Source organism: Anolis sagrei, chromosome 1 (assembly GCF_037176765.1).
Source record: "Anolis sagrei isolate rAnoSag1 chromosome 1, rAnoSag1.mat, whole genome shotgun sequence".
NCBI lineage: Eukaryota > Metazoa > Chordata > Lepidosauria > Squamata > Dactyloidae > Anolis > Anolis sagrei.
In genome coordinates this window covers 34,096,184-34,115,802 of record NC_090021.1, presented here as the reverse complement: position 1 = coordinate 34,115,802, position 19,619 = coordinate 34,096,184, and the positions used below count along the sequence as shown (strand labels likewise).

Sequence of the window (19,619 nt, the reverse complement as noted above, 5' to 3'; positions counted from 1 at the left end):
CTTTGCTGCATCTTAGTGAGAAATTGACTGTTCACCATGAAATCTCATCTTCAGCATGCTTCTGGGGGCAAGTGAAAGTTTTGCTTCAGCCAAAATTAATTTCACATTAAAACTTCCTCAAGCAATATTTTTTTTCAAAATGCTCAAGTGTTTTTATATTCATGATAGAAAAGATCTGAGTCAAAACTAAAATGTTCTTTCAAACTTGGGGCTCTGAGTGCCTGATTACTAAAAGCCTATGTTCTAATCCCTTTATATTCAAGCATGCTAGTGTTGCCACCTCTTTTGTCTGAAAGTCTTCCCATATTAACACACACGTGGCAAGGATACATCCTAATCAGACATGTAGCCGGGGGGGGGGGGTCTTTGGGGGCTTCAGCCCCCGAAATTCTCATGGTGGTCTGCGAAAAGGCTTTACTGGTACATTATTTAAACTGTTATGTTTATTCATATCATGATCTGATCACCATGCTCAATATATCTCATATGCATGGGGGTATTGGGGTAACGATACAAAAGGTTTGCTAGGGTAGACCCTCTTTCAGTCAGACTCAGCCCCCCGAATCAAAATCTTGGCTACGGGCCTGATCCTAATAGTTTCCTCCATGCTGGGAATGTCTACCAATTCAAAGGGAAGAGCACATGGGTGAACCTGTTGTTTCAATTCGTTTTTGAAAATTGTAACAAAATTTGAAGTGGAAAAACTAAATGTTGGAGATAAAGGAAAAATATTCTTTTCCTAACTAGAGATCATTTGACAATCTAGCAGTACTCTTACTTATGTTCGTCATCAAGTCAGCAAGCTATTTCCCACAGTGGCCAAACAAATGCTTCCAGAAGGCCCATAAAAAGTACATGAAAGCAGAAATCCTCTTTATTGTTTGCTCCCAGTGTCTGCTATTCAACAGTACAGTAAATAATACTTTACAAGAATAAGGATAGTGTCCCATTCGTGTCACACTAGTAATGGAAAACTCTGTGATTCAGAGGAAGCACACAACTGCCGAATAATGAGAAAGGTAAAGTTTGGTGATTCCCTCCTGCCTCTAGCATCCCCCTGCATCATCACTATCCAACACACACACACACACACACACACACACAACAATCCTAAAAAACACCTTTTGAAAGACAGCAAGTAGCCTCTGGGTGGTGTGGAGAATAGCTGGAAATTGCCAAATACCTATTTACCATGGATTATACAGCATTGCAACAGTGTTGTGTTACCAGGTTATTACATCAGGCATAGTTGGACACTTAAAATGAGGATTTTTATGAGACTCCTAGTACTATTTCCTATCTGCCTGATTATAGTTTAAATCGTTGCAGGACTACCTCTGGTACGCTCCTCTTTAAAGGCGACCTATCTATTTACAGCAAAAATAACTCAAAATCTTGTTGCATTCTAAAACAGGACTGTAAATCTTCACTTATTTCACTTGTGAGAATGAAAAAATATCTAACATTTTCTAGTTGCTAGGTGAGATTAGGAGAGGTTGTGTACATTTTCAGCTGAGATTCCACTTCAGGTAATGGAGGTATGAAACATCTCAAGAGGCATCCTCAAGGACTTCCAGAAGACTTGGGGCTCTTCCAAAAAGCCACATAACCCAGAATATCAAGGCAGATAATCCACAATATCTGCATTGAACTGGATTATCTGAGTCCATGTTGCCATATAATCCAGTTCAATGTGGATTTTAAACAGCTATGTGAAAGGGGCCTTGGCTAACAACATCATTGCTCTGCATACAAGACAATGATGTCATCTGTTGCACATGTAGGAAAACAGACTAAATGCTTGTCTTTGGTTTCCCCTTCTCTCAAGGAAATGACAGGTTCTGCAGGCTGCTCTTGAAAAAAGGTGGATTTGAGGAGGCGTGCAATTCGATAAGCAGCTGTACATATTACACCATGTGTCACTGCCAGGCCAGGCAAATCATAGCTCTTGTATTATTGCTGAGAGAGAGATTGGACCAATCATAGCTCAGTACCCTGCTTTTTCATGCCTTATTAAACCCTTCTGTTCTTTTTGTGTTTATTGGTGTATTGCCAGGATTCAAAGATTCTGAGTGACACTTGCAATTTTTACAATTGTGAAATGATTGTTAACATGAATTAAAATAATTACGATATTGTAAATCAGACTTGTGTATGTGACTTTGCCAGTTCCTACTTCTGAAATACGGCTTAGAGCACTTGATATTCATTGGTAGCCTCCCATCCAAGCACTAGCCTGGGTGCTTCCGATATCAGATAGGATCAGGTGCCTTTGGGCACTTAGCCCCTAACAACATTAAGCATACTGAATGGAATTGTTTACATTTTATGCTTAAAAAGCCCTTGTATTTGATGTAAAATAAATATATGGTAGGTTTTTCATTCTGAAAGCCCCTTTCCCCATCCAAAAAGGTGAGGTTTTTGTTCTTGTAAAAATTGCAAAATCTTGCACTGATTGAAACATTTTTGGATGAGTTAATTTGTTATGCTGAAATACCCATTTTCTCAGGTGCAAGAAAATTGCCCTTTTAAAAACATCCTAGCTTAAAGGTTGGTTTTATTTGTCAGAAGCTTTTGTGGGCTTGCAAGGCATCTCTTTAGGTTGCTGGATTATGATGCACTTCCTATATCTGAAGATGTGGACTGCAGTCCACAAAAATATATGCCAAATGAAAGAAATGTTTAAGGTGCAACAAGTTTCTTTATAGTCTGGGAACACATAGACATCATATTTACTTGTAAACCTAGAGCTGAAGTCAAGTCCCCTCATCCAAATCAGCAATTTCCATTATTATTATTATTATTATTATTATTATTATTATTATTATAAAATAATATTTTAATAGTAATACCAATTTGTTACCCGCCTCTCCTCATGGCTTGAAGCAGGGTGCGGCATGCTAAAACAGACATATAAAATATAATCTTATTAAATCACATATATTAAAACACAGAGAACAGAGATTGACACTAATACTAATGAAATGTAGGTTAAAATTCACACTTTAAAATTGACTGTGTAGGTTTCCCGGAAGAGATAGGTCTTGAGCTGTGTCTTGAATTCTGACAGCAGATTTAACTGTTGGATCATTAGATGTTCAAATCATCATAATCTAGACTCTTACTAACATTTGGAAGCCCACTGTACCAATTCTGTTATTACAGCAGTGCTACGTCTAAGCATCTTTAAAACACAATACAACCCTATATCCACAAGGGGTACACTCTTGGATTTTGAATGGCTACATGAAACCATGGTATAGCAAACTCTACTGAAATGAAGGACTTCTATCTCAAGAATACCATAAGGTTGTGCAGAAGAACCTAGAAAATGCATAGGGCAGATATATTTTGTCAGACATGGTTAAATGGTTATGGAGCTTTACTGCACAAAACTGCAAGGTTGGGTATAGATTTTTGTTCTTGTTTTTACATCAACATATTAAAAATAAAGAGGCAGTCAATAAAACTTGGAACAGTGAAAATGCCAACTATTTGTTTCTAAACTGAAGTAATAATTCTGAATGTCTGGAGCCAATACACAGCCTTTCTAAGATCATTAAGTATCTAAAATTAATACAACTGAAAGAATGACCACTTGATCAATTGAAATCTTTAGCCATTTTCTTTACAGAATACACATATTAAATCACAGAACAGAATTACAGTACAACAGTTTTGCAAGAGACAAGCAAAGAGGTTTTTAAAATAAAAAATAGCAATAGCCAAAGGAAGATTTGTCCCTGTAACAGGAAAGAAACACACGAGTTCAACACCACAAACCAGGTGTCAGATCAGAACCTAGATTAACGGCCACTTTTCTAAAGTGCTATCTGTAAAGAACAGTGCTGCAGGGCTGTCTACTAGGGGGAAAATATGCTCAGCTTAATGTGCCATGATTAGATGGATGCCAGGTTTTTCTGGGGCTAAATGAACGTGAAATACTGTAGTGCACTCCTACCAGAACTTCCTGCCCAGATAAAACTAACTGGACACAGAAGACACGTACAGGTTCACTGCAACAATAGACCTTGTAATGTATTACTTGTATTTTGTTTGAAAAACATTGTAAATAGGCTATATTTAGAAATACGTTGACTGGAAATGAGGAAGAACCAAACATAATGAATATATTCCTCTGTCTTTTAAAGCACCATTTGTTTCTATAGTCCATAAATTAAGAAAACAAGCTGTTTATTGAAATCCAATGACATTTTAATTAAAATAATGTATGGCCACTGTCATCGATAGATACACATTATGTAAAATAGCATTATCTGTGATGAAAGTAATACATCTGCCTGTAAATGAATATAGATGTGTGCATCAGAATGAGAAGAACTGAAGACATTACTCAGAATGGATGAATGGTTCATAAATAAAGACCAAAATATATATTATGAAACATATAGTTGGAAAAATCTAAAAGCAATCAGAATGACCTCAATACTATCTTAATTAATAACAAAATAACATCTGAAACACAATATATCCCTGTGATTCTAACATAATCACCTTCTTTTTCCTGTGAGCTTTTTTAACATGAAGAATCCAGCAAAGCTTTTGAAAGCTTTCGTGATGTATTTCATGTTTTGCAGCTGGCCCAATAATTGTGTCATTGCTTTGGCAATTTTCATCTAGGTGTATTCTGGTTGCTTTTGGAGCCAGCACGCCAATGACTTAAATCAATAAATAGTTTTCTAAGATCTACAGAGACACTCACTGGAACAAGCTCAAACCCAGAACCTCAATACATGGCTGATTCCAAATGAGAGACTCCCTCCTGGGCACACAGGAAACTGGCCAACTTGGAAGGTGCTGAACAGACTGTGCTCTGGCACCATGAGATGCAGAGCCAACCTTAAGAAATGGGGCTACTAAGTGGAATCCACAACATGCGAGTGTGGAGAGGAGCAAACCACTGACCACCTGCTGCAATGCAACTTGAGCCCTACCACATGCACAATGGAGGACCTTCTTGCAGCAACACCAGAAGCATTCCAAGTGGCCACCTACTGGTCAAAGGACAATTAATAGAATACCAAGTCTGCAAACTTTGTGTTTTGTTTGTTGGTTTGTCTGTTTTCTAATGCAATGCAACTGTTTTGGTTCACTCCTGACACAATAAATAAATCTAGGTGTATTTTGTTGTATGTTCAACATGGACGCGCCTGAATGTTTCCTGGATTTGAAGATACATGATTTAGAGGCAAACAGGGAAAGCTTAAAATAAGAGGAAGACAATAGTGATAGCCAATGGGCACAAATATGGTACCAACCCCTGGCATTTATTGTTGATATAAACTACCAGGGATAACCCTTTGAATGAAAAACTTCTAAGTCACCCTTGATTCAACAGCCCTGATCAGGTCTTGAAAACTCAGGGTCCTGATTGAGTCTATCCATCTGGAATGCAATCATCCTCTTTTTCTGTGGCCTTATATCTTACCAAGTATTACTACTTTTTCTAGTGAGTTGTATCCAATGTGCAGCAGTCTCAATTTACTCATATTGGCTTCCACATTTCAAATGATTTGATTTTCTTCCAATCAGCTTTCTTCACAGCCATACATAGACATGAGAAATATGAAGTATTCAACTATATATTTATACTTATGGATCTTGTCTAGTTCCTTCATAGCTACCCTTCCAAGTCCTAATCTTCTCACTTCTTGAATACTATCTATTCTGATTAATGACTGAGCTAAAGTATGGGAAACCTTGAACTCTTTCAAGTCTTTACTACCTACTTTGAAATTATGTAAAGAATATATAAATCCATTCGTGGCCATTTTTGTTTTCTTGATATTTAACTGTAAACCTGACTTTAGACTTTTTTTCTTGGGGAATATGTGTGATAATCAGAAGGGGACAACATATACAACCACTATTGCTTATGGTATTGCGATGCATACATATAGAATAGAATCATAGTGACTGCATGAGTATATGAAGACATCCCAGTGAATCACAATTGTCAAAAGGAGGTTTCATGTCATGTTACAATCAATTATTTTATTAGGTCTGCATGGTAAAAAAAAAAAAAAAAGCATGCTATCAAAGATTACAATGTCTTCATTGTGTACTTTAAATCTATGTAAATAATCTGTGCTCATCTAAACCTGCCTTTGTACTTTTTTTTCTTGACTTGCTGTTGCTATTTTCCACGTTATCTCTATATCTCACATTGCTGATGTTCCTTCCACCAATTTTCATGCCTCATATGGGGGGAGGAAATGAGAGTACCGCACATCAAATAGCTTGTGATACACTGGCTTAGACAACTGCCTATCCCACGGCACCAGAAACTGTCATTGCCATCCCTCATGGAGGCTTTGGAATAAAGGAAATAGGCAACTAACAGCCAGCAGCAGTATCTGGCAGTGGGCACCACTAACATTTCTGTCTTTTTCTTATCACTACTGTTCTCAACCTTTCTTTTACCATCTGGATTACTTGAAGCATAACTATACCAGTGGTACCAACAAGATCATTGCCACTTTCTTTTGTATAGTTGCAGTTCAAAATGTAAATAAAGTACTGATTTCTTTATCTGCAGATTTGTTCAAACATACACTATTTCAGATCCAATGTTTTAATAGACTATGGAGCTTTTGTAAATTGTTCAGTTCCTTTCTGCCAAGTAGAACACAAATGACATTTAAATGAACTTCACTTGCCCTTAGTATTTCCTTCTAGCTGCCATCTATGTGTCTCTTGGGAATAAATTAATCAGTTTCATTTTCTCATGTATTGAACTTTTAAAACTTCAACTTCTTCCCAACCCAAATGTAAAGGCAATCACAAATTTTAGTAATCCCTTCGTAAACAAATGGACATCAATTTTCCAGATTTCTGTTGGCCACAGTCCATAGATACAAATATCTATAGCACGTAGACTGTAATCTAAAAAAAACAGCAAATCTGTGGGGAACAGGAAAACCTATATCTGCTGACATATAATAGAACCTACTGGTAAATGCAGAAGTCATCATCACTCATTCTAATGATAGGCTCAGCTGGTATGTGTTAGTATCATTTTAGTTTTAAGTCACAATGACACTGAGAAATCAAGAACTGGCCACTCAAATGTTTTCAAAATTCATAGCCATGGTACTATACTGGACAAACCATGGACATGTTTAATTCTGACAAAAATAGAATTAGAGTTGGAAAAGAAAAATGCAGTCTAGAGAGAGAGGGACATGGACAGAGTAAGTCCTGCTTGGAGAAGAGGAGAACTATAAACAGGAGCATGTTTTTTTAGGAAAGACAATATTGGCAGTCTCCAAGTTGCAAACAAGATAGGTTCTGTAGGTTTCTTCTTAAGTTGAATTTGCATGTAAGTCAGAACAGGTACATTTTAAGTGTAACTTCAGCTATGGATACCATAGAGAAGGGTTAACATGCCTGTGGTGTTTGTTTTTCTGTTTGCGCCCCTGTTCAGAAGATTTCACCTCACTTTCTGTCCCTGTGATAATATATATTGTGGAAACAAAGATTGGCACTAAAGCTTCGGTGGAAACACCTTTTTCCCATGATAACTCTTTTATCAGTAAATTTCCCTTCTGATGGGTAGCTTTCTTTAACTTTCTGTTGTCTCACCCCTTTTCTTAACTAAGGATCACTTTTAAGTCAGATGTTTATAACTTGGGGACTCCTGTATAGTGGGCTCTCAATATCTGCCTAAGGTTTGGTTCCAGGACCCCCATAAATACCAAAATCTATGAATGCTCGAGCAAAATGCTGTGCATTTTATAAAATGGCAAAAAATTCAAAATGAGTGCTAAAGAGGGAGTGAGGATCTGTGAAATAGAAGGTAGTTGTAACTAGGTATGCCCACACATGGGGAAATCGAGGTTTGTTTTTTGGAATGCTTAAAATGTTTTTCAGCTGTGGTTGGTTGAATCCATGGATGCAGAACCATGGTTACTAGGGCTGGGCGGTTTCGTTTCGTTAATTCGTAATTCGTTAATAATTCGTTATTTTTTTCAATTACAAACGATAACGAACCATTCTGGAGCAATTTAAAAAAAAACGAATTTTTAAATAGTTTTGTAAATGCTTTGTATTTCGTTATTGTATTTGTTTCGTTATTGTTTTGAGGTCGTTTCGTTATTATTTCCGCATGTCTGGGGCAAGTTTTATGGTTGTTTTTTGTTTAATTAGTGAAAAAAAATTATAATATCACACCAACAGTCAACAACAGAGGGAAAGGGAAGCTTCAGAAGTTTTTGGAGGTTTTTTAGCGTATTTCGCGGTCGCGTCCGCCATTAACGAATCGATTCGTTATTGTTTCGGAAATCGATTCGTTAATGTTTTGTAATTTTTTTCACATTTACGAAATTTCGTAAATATCGAATTTTTTAAAAGGAAAATTTTGTAATTATTTTAAATAACGAAACGCAAAAACCCCCAAAAAACGAATCGATTTTAGAAACAAATTTTTCCGTTGTTACCCAGGCCTAATGGTTACAGAGAGGTGACTGTAAATATTTAAAACCTTCTTGGAAATTCCCACTGGACATATTTTAATAGTTGGTTAAGTGTCTATCAGACTGGATGTGGAACACTACCACACACACACACACAAATAACAAGGCAGTGGTTTCTATACTTTGGATCCTCCATACATGCATAGGATAAAGGTTTGGAAAGTTTTTAAAAAAATAGAGAATGGCATGACAGGCAGCAGTAACTTTCTATGACATATTGAGGATATTGAGGTTTTAGCTGTGAGATAGAAAAGGCAGGTGGAGATGAAATCTGGAAAAACACCAAACATAGCCTATTGAAACCCAATTAAAACTCAAAAGGAATTGTGCATCCTACCTATCCGCTTCAAATTTCTGGCAAATATTAGGACTAGAATAATATATATTGCTATGTAGCTGTGAGATGCAGAGCATTATCATAACAATGTATAGCACAGCAAAAGGAGGCCTTTGGAGAGTCCCAAGAAATCTTGCATCTTTTTCCCCAACAACTGTGAAATCTTAATGGAACTACAATACTTCTGACAAAATGGCTGGAGCCTTAAACAAACTCACTCATTTTATCTATTTGGAAGAGACTACAGTAGTTTGTTGCACATCCCACTTGCCTCCCAGAACTGCAAAAATCTCTTGTTACTTTAACGACTGTTGACAAATAAATCCCATTGATATTATAAAATACTAAACAAAGATCAAAGCCCTAAAGCATCTACTCCAGCTGGAGTGGAGCTGCATTTTTCATCCTGTTTTTCATACACTAAAAGTCCCATATCTATTTTACAATCCTTGATTTTCAACACCTGTGAACTGAGTGCCGCTATCTGCAAGGGAACACCATGCCGAAGGTGGGTAAAACTCCATTTAAAATTGAGAGTGTAACACATATGACCAAAATAATCAGTTTTAATCTAACTGTAAAATTGTTAAAAACTTGATATGAACACGTGTGTAATGTTGATGCAATGAACATTTATAATATAATACAGTATAGCTTAGCTACAGTATACCCTTCCATTTCACAGATGAAAACCAAAGAATATACAGCAAAAACAAAACAAAACATCAGAGTATGGCTAAGGTGGCAAAATGTATTAATGAGGAGGAACAAACAAGTTAGAAAAGGCTTCAGAATACTGCTTCTTCATGAGCTTACTAGGAAATGCAAGGCTCTCTCCTTCCTTTTCACTCTCCCCTACTGAGCTACTTTTCCACTTTGAATTTAGTTTGCAGCAACTGAAGTAGGCTGAGAACAAAGGAGGAAAATGGTAAGAGGAAAAAGAAAATTGAATATTTTAAAAGCAGATGAAAAGTGAGATGACAGTTGGATGATATGTTAGAGCATTTTGCTCTTATGTGTATAGGATTGGAACTGTAGACATTTAAATGTGCAGAGAGACAGATAGATGTTAAAGTACTTTCATGATCTTGCAGTATTATTTTGCACCAGTTTGATCAACCAAATGGAAAATAAGAAAAAAATAATTCTAAGCAAAGCTTTCACAATTAATAAGAACAAGAAAAGGTCTTTATAACTCACCTCTTCCTTGGTCTTTTTTGATAGAACCCTCAGCCAGTCACCAATCATACTCAGGACAGCAGCGAAGTATGCAAGGCCCACGAGAATCCAGAACCACACAACTGGTTTATAGAAAGCTAAATATTCTATATCTGATCCCCCTGAAAAAGAAAGATTTGTGTGTGTTTATTCTTTATGCAATATTTTTAATTCCTATTCCTTTACCATTTATCAGAGAGAAGCAGGAGTCTATTTTTCTCTCTGAACTTCTCATGAACTTTGCACAATGAAGAGCAACCTGAGAAAGACAGATATTCAACAAGTAAACAAGGAAATAAGGCCAAAACCCAGAGAAAGTTAAGAACTTGTCAGTTCTATTCATTTCAATGTCAGATATGCAACTTCGTAAACCTTTTCTACTGAACTCAACAGTTTGATTTCTGGGCCAAAACCTTAAACTTAAGGATTTTTGCTAGTCATGTCACTGAGCTTTGTGTATTAAACGCCACAATTGTGGAGACCGGGGTTCAATTCTCAACTCAGCCATGGAAACTCAGTGCGTGACTTTGGGCAAATCGCACATTCTCAGCCCCAGAAAACCTCATGATAAGTTTGCCTTATGGTCACCATATGTCAGAAATGACTTGAAGATGCACTACACAGATATATGCCAACATGTAGCCAGAAGGGCAGAACATAATTTCCTGCCTGGAAATAAAGACAGAAATTTTAGGTGAAGGGGCAGTTAACTTCTTGCCAGAAGGTGGACTGGGTACACAGTAGAGAGGAAAAAAGAAAAGGTGGATGCACCTTCTGTTCTACATTGTGGCTGTTGGACATGAAGTTCTTACATCATAAAGGAATGAGAACAACTGATAAGTATCAACAGTGTAAATTCCTGACACCTTTGTGAAGATATTGCAATCTACTACACTGCATGGCTCCAAAGTGTAGCATTATAGGATAACAACAAATTTTCTCTAAGATCATAGATAGGCTTACATATTGCTGGACTGCAATTTGCCAGAGCCCTAGTCACCAGAGCCAATAGTGATAAATGATGGGAGTTGGAATCTCACAACACCTGAGGGATCTCAAAATAGCTACCCCTTGTTAAAAGCAGCAGGTGAATTTTACCTAAAAGTAAAATTGCTGCCACTCTGGAATACAGAAGGTGATTTCATTTAAAATGTGTGGTCCAGGTTCACTGTTCAATTTGTTCATCTTTGCTGTAGGAGAGTTATTCAGTGACTGATGAACTGATACGAAGACAATTTGTCACATCAAGGACTGAGCATGTTTTATTACTTCACAGCTCTGGGAGACAGCGCTGCCCTTAATTACAAGTTTAAAGTAGTAAAATGAATTTGACAGATGATGTAGGACATAATGCACTAGGGGTGGCAAAGTGGGCCCTTGGATCTGCTGGGTGTTCATTCCAAGACCACCACTACCAATACTAAAATATATTTATACTCATGTCTCATTACACATGGCATAGTAAAATGCTATTATGTTTGTAAAATGATAAAATCAAGATTTACTTTTTGGAATATTTTCAAGCCATGTATGCAAAATGTGTAGATATGGAGGGCCAGCTGTATAGCCAAGCACTGAGATCTAAACATAGCAGGGAACAATGAGAAGCAATTTAGAAAGACAGGATGATATGTATATGGCAACCTATGGGGTTTTGAAAATGAAGGGCCACTGAAGGATCCAAGAAGGTAATCAAGGATTATAAGAAGCGATGTCATGCCTTTAAAAAATAGGCTGTCCTAGGCAGAGGTGGCCCTAGGTAATTTTCTATGGTAAGCAAACAGTATTTTGCCCCCCCCCCCCCCCAAACCAATCACTGATATATATTTTCTGTTTGTTGTGGGAGCTCTGTGTGCCATATTTGGTTCAATTCCATCATTGGTGGAGTTCAGAATGCTCTTTGATTGCAGGTGAACTATACATCCCAGTAACTACAACTCGCAAATATCAAGGTCTATTTTCCCCTAAGAGAGCCTCAAGAGTGCCCCTGGGCAACTATACTGCAACTGCTTACTTTGCATAATGGGTTGAGCCACCCCTGGTCGTAGGTCTTATTAGGCTTCACAAGGCTCCAGTACACAGTAAAGACTAGGTCACACTTCACTACTGTACTCCAAATTGCCAATCTTCTCAGAGTAAATGTATAATGACTTGCAGACCACTGATCATGATTAAGTAGAAGTGTCTCATCTTAGTCTTTTGATTAATGTGTATCTGCACACACCTCCATATTTTCTAAGATAAGCAATGTCACCTAGTGGTAGATTAAGCTGACTGCAGTGTATAAGGCTCTTAATCTCCCAGGCATTTTGGGGTTACGTGAGGCGAAATGTGTCATGAGCTTTTAGTATTGCTTTCAGTTACAAACTAAACAATTTCATTGACTCCAGTGCATTAGTGAAATGGTTTAAGTCTTCCTCTTAACATTCTTAGGCTACTACTGTGGTCTTCAGCCAGCTGGCAGCCCTATAATCAACACCAATATACCAAACATAAGCACTGTAGAAGCCATTTAATGCAGAGGCATATAAACAGAGAAATTTTCAGCAAACCTTCGGCTGAAGAATTAAACTAGAGTGCCCAGTACCCCAAATTTATTGGGAACTCCCATATTTCTGCAAAAAACTGGGTGGGGGAGAGAACCCTCCCAGCTCCCACATTGATATTCCATGTCTCCCTTATATTTAGAATTGCAACTTTATGTGCATATATTTTTGTGTTTTAAAGAAGAGCTGGAGAGGAACTTTGAGGAGAAGAGATTATGGAGAGATGGGAGGGAAAAGACAACCATCTGGGAGGAGGAAACCCAAGCATGAACATTGGCTCCTCCTCCCCTCCTCATTGTGGGGAAAGCCTTATGATCTCTTGCCTAGCCTCCCTAAGCCCTACCCCCTGCAATGAGGAAAGAATGTGGGACTTATCAGTCCCCCTTACCCCCTATGCTCCCAAAAAGTGAAGGAAGAGGAGAAGGAGGAAATAGGAGAAAGAAGAGAAGGAGGAAGAAGAAGAGGAGAAGAAGAGGAGGAGAAGGGGAAAGAAAAGAGGAGGAGGAAGAGAAGAATTGGAAGAGGAGAAGGAAGGGGAAGAAAGGAGAAGGAAGAGAAGGAAACCAAGAGAGGAGGTGAAGAGAAGTTCCCCGTGTTCCCATAAGCCAGGCTTCTCCAACCTCATGGGCCAAGGATGGCTAAGAATTTGACCCAACACAAAATCATAACTTGAAACATTATGAATTTTTGTGGGTTTTTTGTAACCCAACTGTGTGGTTTTTGAGTGTGAATTTTGTAGATAATAATGGAATGGAATAATCAAAATGTGTTATGTTCATAAGTATTATATGTAATTATCAGTTATTGTCAGTATTTGTGTATTTTATGTGCCGCCCAAGACAATTATTCTTCCAATGTGGCCCAGGGCAGATTAAAGATTTTACATCCCTGGTGCAAACCTTTCACTCATAACTAACAACGTGCATACATGAAAGGAAACAATCAGGCCTCATAAGCCATTCTTTCCCACTTTAAGTTTTATTGCAGTTTTGTTGCAATGTTTATCACAGACAATGCTGCTGCAGCCCAACACTGAAAGTCTATGTTTCTCCAACCCTGCTTTACAATTATAATGCTGATGTTGCTAAAAAAATCCAGCTACACAGCAGACAAAAAGGAAAAGTGGAGTGGCGTTGCTGGGCAGCCTCTGTAAAAAAAAAAAGAGTTTCACTGATAGATAATAAATAATAAATTGTTTTGTTGAAGATTATTAATTCCATTAACATTTGCTGAAGGGATGCCTGCCACTAAAAATGTTCAAAATTTGTTGCTACTAAATCTCCCTCAAATTCATGCCCAAAAGTTGGTCACTCTGAATGAAACGTATTCTCATCCTAGATTTTGCACCCCTATTATTAATTACTATATACTAGGCCTGTCGGTTTCGTTTCGTTAATTCGTTAATTCGTATTAAAATCGTTATTTTTTGCATATCCGAAGCGATATCAAAACATATTTTTAAACCCGGAAGGGTTTAAAAATATCGAAGCAGCAGCCCCATGTATTTTACGAGCTGAAGCTCCGCTCGTTAATTGCATGGAGGCTGCTGCTGAGCGCGCCATCCGGCTCTGGCTCCTCCTCTTCCTCCGGAGCCCATTGGATGGCGCGCGCGCGCTCACAAGCGGCCTCCGCGCGCCATCCAATGGGCTCCTGCGCCCCCCTCCTCCTCCTCCTCCTCCTCCTCTTCCTCCCAGCTGGGAGGAAGAGGAGGAGGAGGAGGAGGAGGGGGCGCCGGAGCCCATTGGATGGCGCGCGCGCGCTCACAAGCGGCCTCCGCGCGCCATCCGGCTCTGGCTCCGGCGCCCCCCTCCTCCTCCTCCTCCTCCTCTTCCTCCCAGCTGGGAGGAAGAGGAGGAGGAGGAGGAGGAGGAGGGGGGCGCCGGAGCCCATTGGATGGCGCGCGCGCGCTCACAAGCGGCCTCCGCGCGCCATCCGGCTCTGGCTCCGGCGCCCCCCTCCTCCTCCTCCTCCTCCTCCTCCCAGCTGGGAGGAAGAGGAGGAGGAGGAGGAGGAGGAGGAGGGGGGCGCCGGAGCCCATTGGATGGCGCGCGCGCGCTCACAAGCGGCCTCCGCGCGCCATCCGGCTCTGGCTCCGGCGCCCCCCTCCTCCTCCTCCTCCTCCTCCTCTTCCTCCCAGCTGGGAGGAAGAGGAGGAGGAGGAGGAGGAGGAGGAGGGGGGCGCCGGAGCCCATTGGATGGCGCGCGCGCGCTCACAAGCGGCCTCCGCGCGCCATCCGGCTCTGGCTCCGGCGCCCCCCTCCTCCTCCTCCTCCTCCTCCTCTTCCTCCCAGCTGGGAGGAAGAGGAGGAGGAGGAGGAGGAGGAGGAGGGGGGCGCCGGAGCCCATTGGATGGCGCGCGCGCGCGCTCACAAGCGGCCTCCGCGCGCCATCCGGCTCTGGCTCCGGCGCCCCCCTCCTCCTCCTCCTCCTCCTCCTCTTCCTCCCAGCTGGGAGGAAGAGGAGGAGGAGGAGGAGGAGGAGGGGGGCGCCGGAGCCCATTGGATGGCGCGCGCGCGCTCACAAGCGGCCTCCGCGCGCCATCCGGCTCTGGCTCCGGCGCCCCCCTCCTCCTCCTCCTCCTCCTCCTCTTCCTCCCAGCTGGGAGGAAGAGGAGGAGGAGGAGGAGGGGGGCGCCGGAGCCCATTGGATGGCGCGCGCGCGCTCACAAGCGGCCTCCGCGCGCCATCCGGCTCTGGCTCCGGCGCCCCCCTCCTCCTCCTCCTCCTCCTCCTCTTCCTCCCAGCTGGGAGGAAGAGGAGGAGGAGGAGGAGGGGGGCGCCGGAGCCCATTGGATGGCGCGCGCGCGCTCACAAGCGGCCTCCGCGCGCCATCCGGCTCTGGCTCCGGCGCCCCCCTCCTCCTCCTCCTCCTCCTCCTCTTCCTCCCAGCTGGGAGGAAGAGGAGGAGGAGGAGGAGGAGGAGGGGGGCGCCGGAGCCCATTGGATGGCGCGCGCGCGCGCTCACAAGCGGCCTCCGCGCGCCATCCGGCTCTGGCTCCGGCGCCCCCCTCCTCCTCCTCCTCCTCCTCCTCTTCCTCCCAGCTGGGAGGAAGAGGAGGAGGAGGAGGAGGAGGAGGGGGGCGCCGGAGCCCATTGGATGGCGCGCGCGCGCTCACAAGCGGCCTCCGCGCGCCATCCGGCTTGTGTGACTTTTCAGGGCTGTATGACCATGTTCCAGAAGCATTCTCTCCTGACATTTTGCCCACATCTATGGCAGGCATCCTCAGAGGTCTGTTGGAAACTAGGCAAATGGTGAGTTATATATCATCTAATATTATCTATGGAATGTCCAGGGTGGGAGAAAGCCATTCAATGCTAATCAAGGTGACCATTACTGCAACATTCACACTTAGCCTGTTTGATCAAGAAAATTTTTTTTTCAAAAATGTTTTGTAAATAATAACGAAAATTCGTAAATAACAAAACATTTTTTTTGAAAGTTTTGTAAATATTTTTAATATCGAAACAAAAAAACACCCCAATTAAGAATCGAATTTAGAAACAAATTTTTTCTTGATCAAACAGGCCTACTATATACTATTTCTCCCAAAAAAACAATTTGACAAGATTTAGGACACCTCTTACACTGTAAAGTTAAAGCGGCTTGACATCACTTTCATGTTATTTATTTATTTATTTATTTATTTATTTATTTGCACTATTTCTATCTCTCCTTTCTCAAACCTGGAGGTGACTCAAGGCAACTTACAACCGGCAGCCATTCAATGCCATAAACAATATACAGTGTATAATTTAAATATTATAAAATCATACAGTAAAACCATATAAAACGTATGAAACATATAAAATCAATGCCTTCACTGTTTAGCTTGTTGTCCAAAAATGTTGTCTAAGCCATTCCACAATTCAGTCCCACAGATATTCATGTTAGCCTATTGCACTGCATTTCCAAAAGCTTTTTCAAAAAGCCAGGTTTTTACATTCCTACGGAAGGTCAGGAGGGAAGGAGGCAATCTAATATCCCTAGGGAGGGAGTTCCATAGCCAAGGGGCCACCACGGAGAAGGCCTTGTCTCTCGTCCCTGCCAGGCACACCTGCGAATAAGGTGGGACTGAGAGCAGGGCCTGCCCAGCTGAGCTTAAGCTCCATAGTTTCAATGCTATGGAGTCCTTGGATTTGCAGGCACCACCACTCTTTGACAGAAAACATTCAAGATCTTCTAAAACTAAAACTCTTATGATTCCATAGCATTGAGCCATGGCAAATAAAGTGTAGATATGCCCCTAATCATAGATAAAGGACCTCTCCTCACAATATTCAGTTATCTATAAAGATCTTATATGATAAAAATGAGTATCTATGCAGGGATGCAATGTAATGGGGAATGAACAGAAAACTGCTATGGCAAAAGGCACACCCCTTTTCCGAACATTATCTGTGAGATTGCCCAAAAGTTCAGCCTGAGAAGCTGACACAATAAATACAGATATGTGACATTTACCATAACCTGTATAAGAAACTCCCATTATAGGAAACACACACTGATGCTAATACCAGAACTTTGCAAGAAAAGAATAGGACAGGAAGCACATGGTGTGGATATAAGAAGGAAATTCCCATTGACTACAGCTGTAATTCCCACTAAATTGGTTTTTGTCCAATCTGGAGGAGCAATAGGAAATCTTCACGGCTAATTCTGATGACCATATGGAGATATTACACAGTGAAAATTCCCCTTCAGGCATATCATGAGCTACAGCTTCAAATTGAGGCATGATTCCTTCAATTCCACAATTTTATTTGAATCTTAGGACTCTTCTACACTGCCATGTAATCCAGATTATCTGCTTTGAATGGGATTATCTGAGTCTACACTGCCATATAATCCAGTTCAAAGCAAATAAACTGGATTTAATATGGCGGTATAGAAGGAGCCTTAGTTTATGCTTTATGCTTTTGTTTGGCTCACCCATCTTTGGGTCTTGGGATATAATTCTTCACTAAGTTTCTTTGCAAAGGAATGAGTAATAGCGGTAATTTTCTTCCTACTATGAGAAAGTCTATGAGAATTACAGTTTTTGAAGGCTATTTTGCAATTTGGAATGTCTGTGCCAAATCTGAATGTGAAAATAACTTTTCTGTGTAAAAATGTTTTCTTTGCAGAAAATGTCATTTTCTGTGCAAAACAATCACATGTGAATTTTCTGCAAAATAAGTTCCAAAATGTGAAGATTCTCATGATGCTTCTTATTAGGGTTTTGCAACAAAAAACTTGTTTTTCAGCTATTTTTCAAATATTTTCAAATATGTTTCTATTGCTACTTGTGTCACATTTTCACATCTTTCATTCTCCACTTTCTCTTTAATACCTATCTAAACTCAAGAGGGTTGCAACCCATCTGCTTACCCTTTTCTACAAAACATTGATATGTAAGACATATTCTTATTCATCATTATGGCATTGAAATTTGCTACTGTCTTATGGAACTATTTTAACATTGATGATGTGGAACATTCACATTCAGTTCAAGGTTACAAAAGTTAAGTTGAGCATGCAATGCAAATGTGCAAATAGATATTCTTTGCACATAAATATACATTGTGCATAACACAGATTAATGTTTGGAATATGTTTCACAATATTGCTACTTGGCACAAGGACAGTATAACACCATGCATAGTGTTATATTCTCCTTGTGCTGGTTAGCAATGTGTAGCATTGTACCTTATGTCATTCTGATGTATAATGATGGTCATAGAATCTTTCTTTTGAGCACGTTTTCTTACAAATCTGACCAGGCAAGATAATAACTTGCCAGTGGCTACCCAAAGAACTGCATGAATTAGCAGGGATATGAGTTGTTGCGTCCAATACCAGAAAAACAAAACTGTATTATGCATTGCCAACTTGGTGTATCAAGATTAATTGTTTCAGCAAGGCTTCACTATACTTTTGTACTATTTTCCTTTGTCTCGTAACTATTTGTAATCTGCTCTGCTCAGGGAACCAATATTTAAGCTTTGATTCTATATTTAGCATGGCCTGTCATCATGAAATGAAAAATGTACATGAAAAAGCTCTCTAACATTTCACCTTCACAGAGCAATTTATTTTGAAGAAATGTTAAAAGTGAAGACTCCCTTCCAAATTGGTAGAAAAGAATTTACATTTACTGTTCCCTAATATTTCAGGAAAGCTACAGTTTCTTAAACTATTTCTCTTGACTCATTAATTTATTGAGTGGTAATTGTGATACAGTAGAATCTTTTTTAAAAATATATATCATTAATGTTAACCATTAATGTCAATGCCAACTATTATATGGCTATTTTAAATGGGCACAAGGCAATGTGTAGATCACACCACATATCATATGACGTATGAGACCACTTGAGATGGACTAATTGTTTTAGGACTGGTCATATGCCTATTTGACATAAACATTTCAATAAACTGATTCTGTTCTTTTAATGATTATACAAATGTTCCAATATTAAAGTAACCCTCCATATGCAAAAATGAACCACTTATTAATTTTTCTAATTATTAAATGATGCCATCTTCCAGATTCTAAGACACTGCTGCAGTTCAACCTGTGGTTGTGTCTGATGTCAATGGAGATTATGGTTTTCCTGGGTCTGTGTCTGATGTCAATGGGAGTGAGGGTTTTCTTGGGCCTGGGTCAAGACAGGCCTTGCAGACAGGCCCAAGGTTTCTCATAAACGGGGTGCTTCTCCTGAAGATTCCCACGGTCAAATTCATAAAAGGGTCTCACAGCAGCCTTTCTCTGAGAAATTGTCTTCTGAGGATGATTTGTCAGGTAGAGAATTTAATGAGTTTGAAAATAGAAGACAAGACTTTTGTAAACTAACACAAAGTTCTCAGAATCGCCAAAGGTCAGCCCATCTGCTAGAAAAGAGATATTAGAAATTTTTATCTGGTTGTAAAGGCAAACAGAATGATTTCCATTCGTTTCATGGGTCAGGAAAAGCCTTATAAGATATGGGGAAAGGATTTTAGCTCAGTCTCATAATCATTGAACTTTCATGACAGTCTTGTTTC

General features: G+C 40.1%; 1 protein-coding gene across 5 annotated transcripts in view; it reads right to left on the bottom strand.

Annotated features, from left to right (window-relative positions):
• Positions 1-19,619, bottom strand: part of KCNK2 (potassium two pore domain channel subfamily K member 2) — a 161,389-nt gene that overhangs the window by 23,299 nt on the left and 118,471 nt on the right. For all 5 annotated transcript variants that reach the window (XM_060754274.2, XM_067463755.1, XM_060754276.2 and 2 more), the window contains exon 6: positions 10,033-10,172. In XM_060754274.2, coding sequence (XP_060610257.2) covers positions 10,033-10,172 — 140 coding nt within the window. The remainder of the gene's footprint in view (positions 1-10,032; positions 10,173-19,619) is intronic.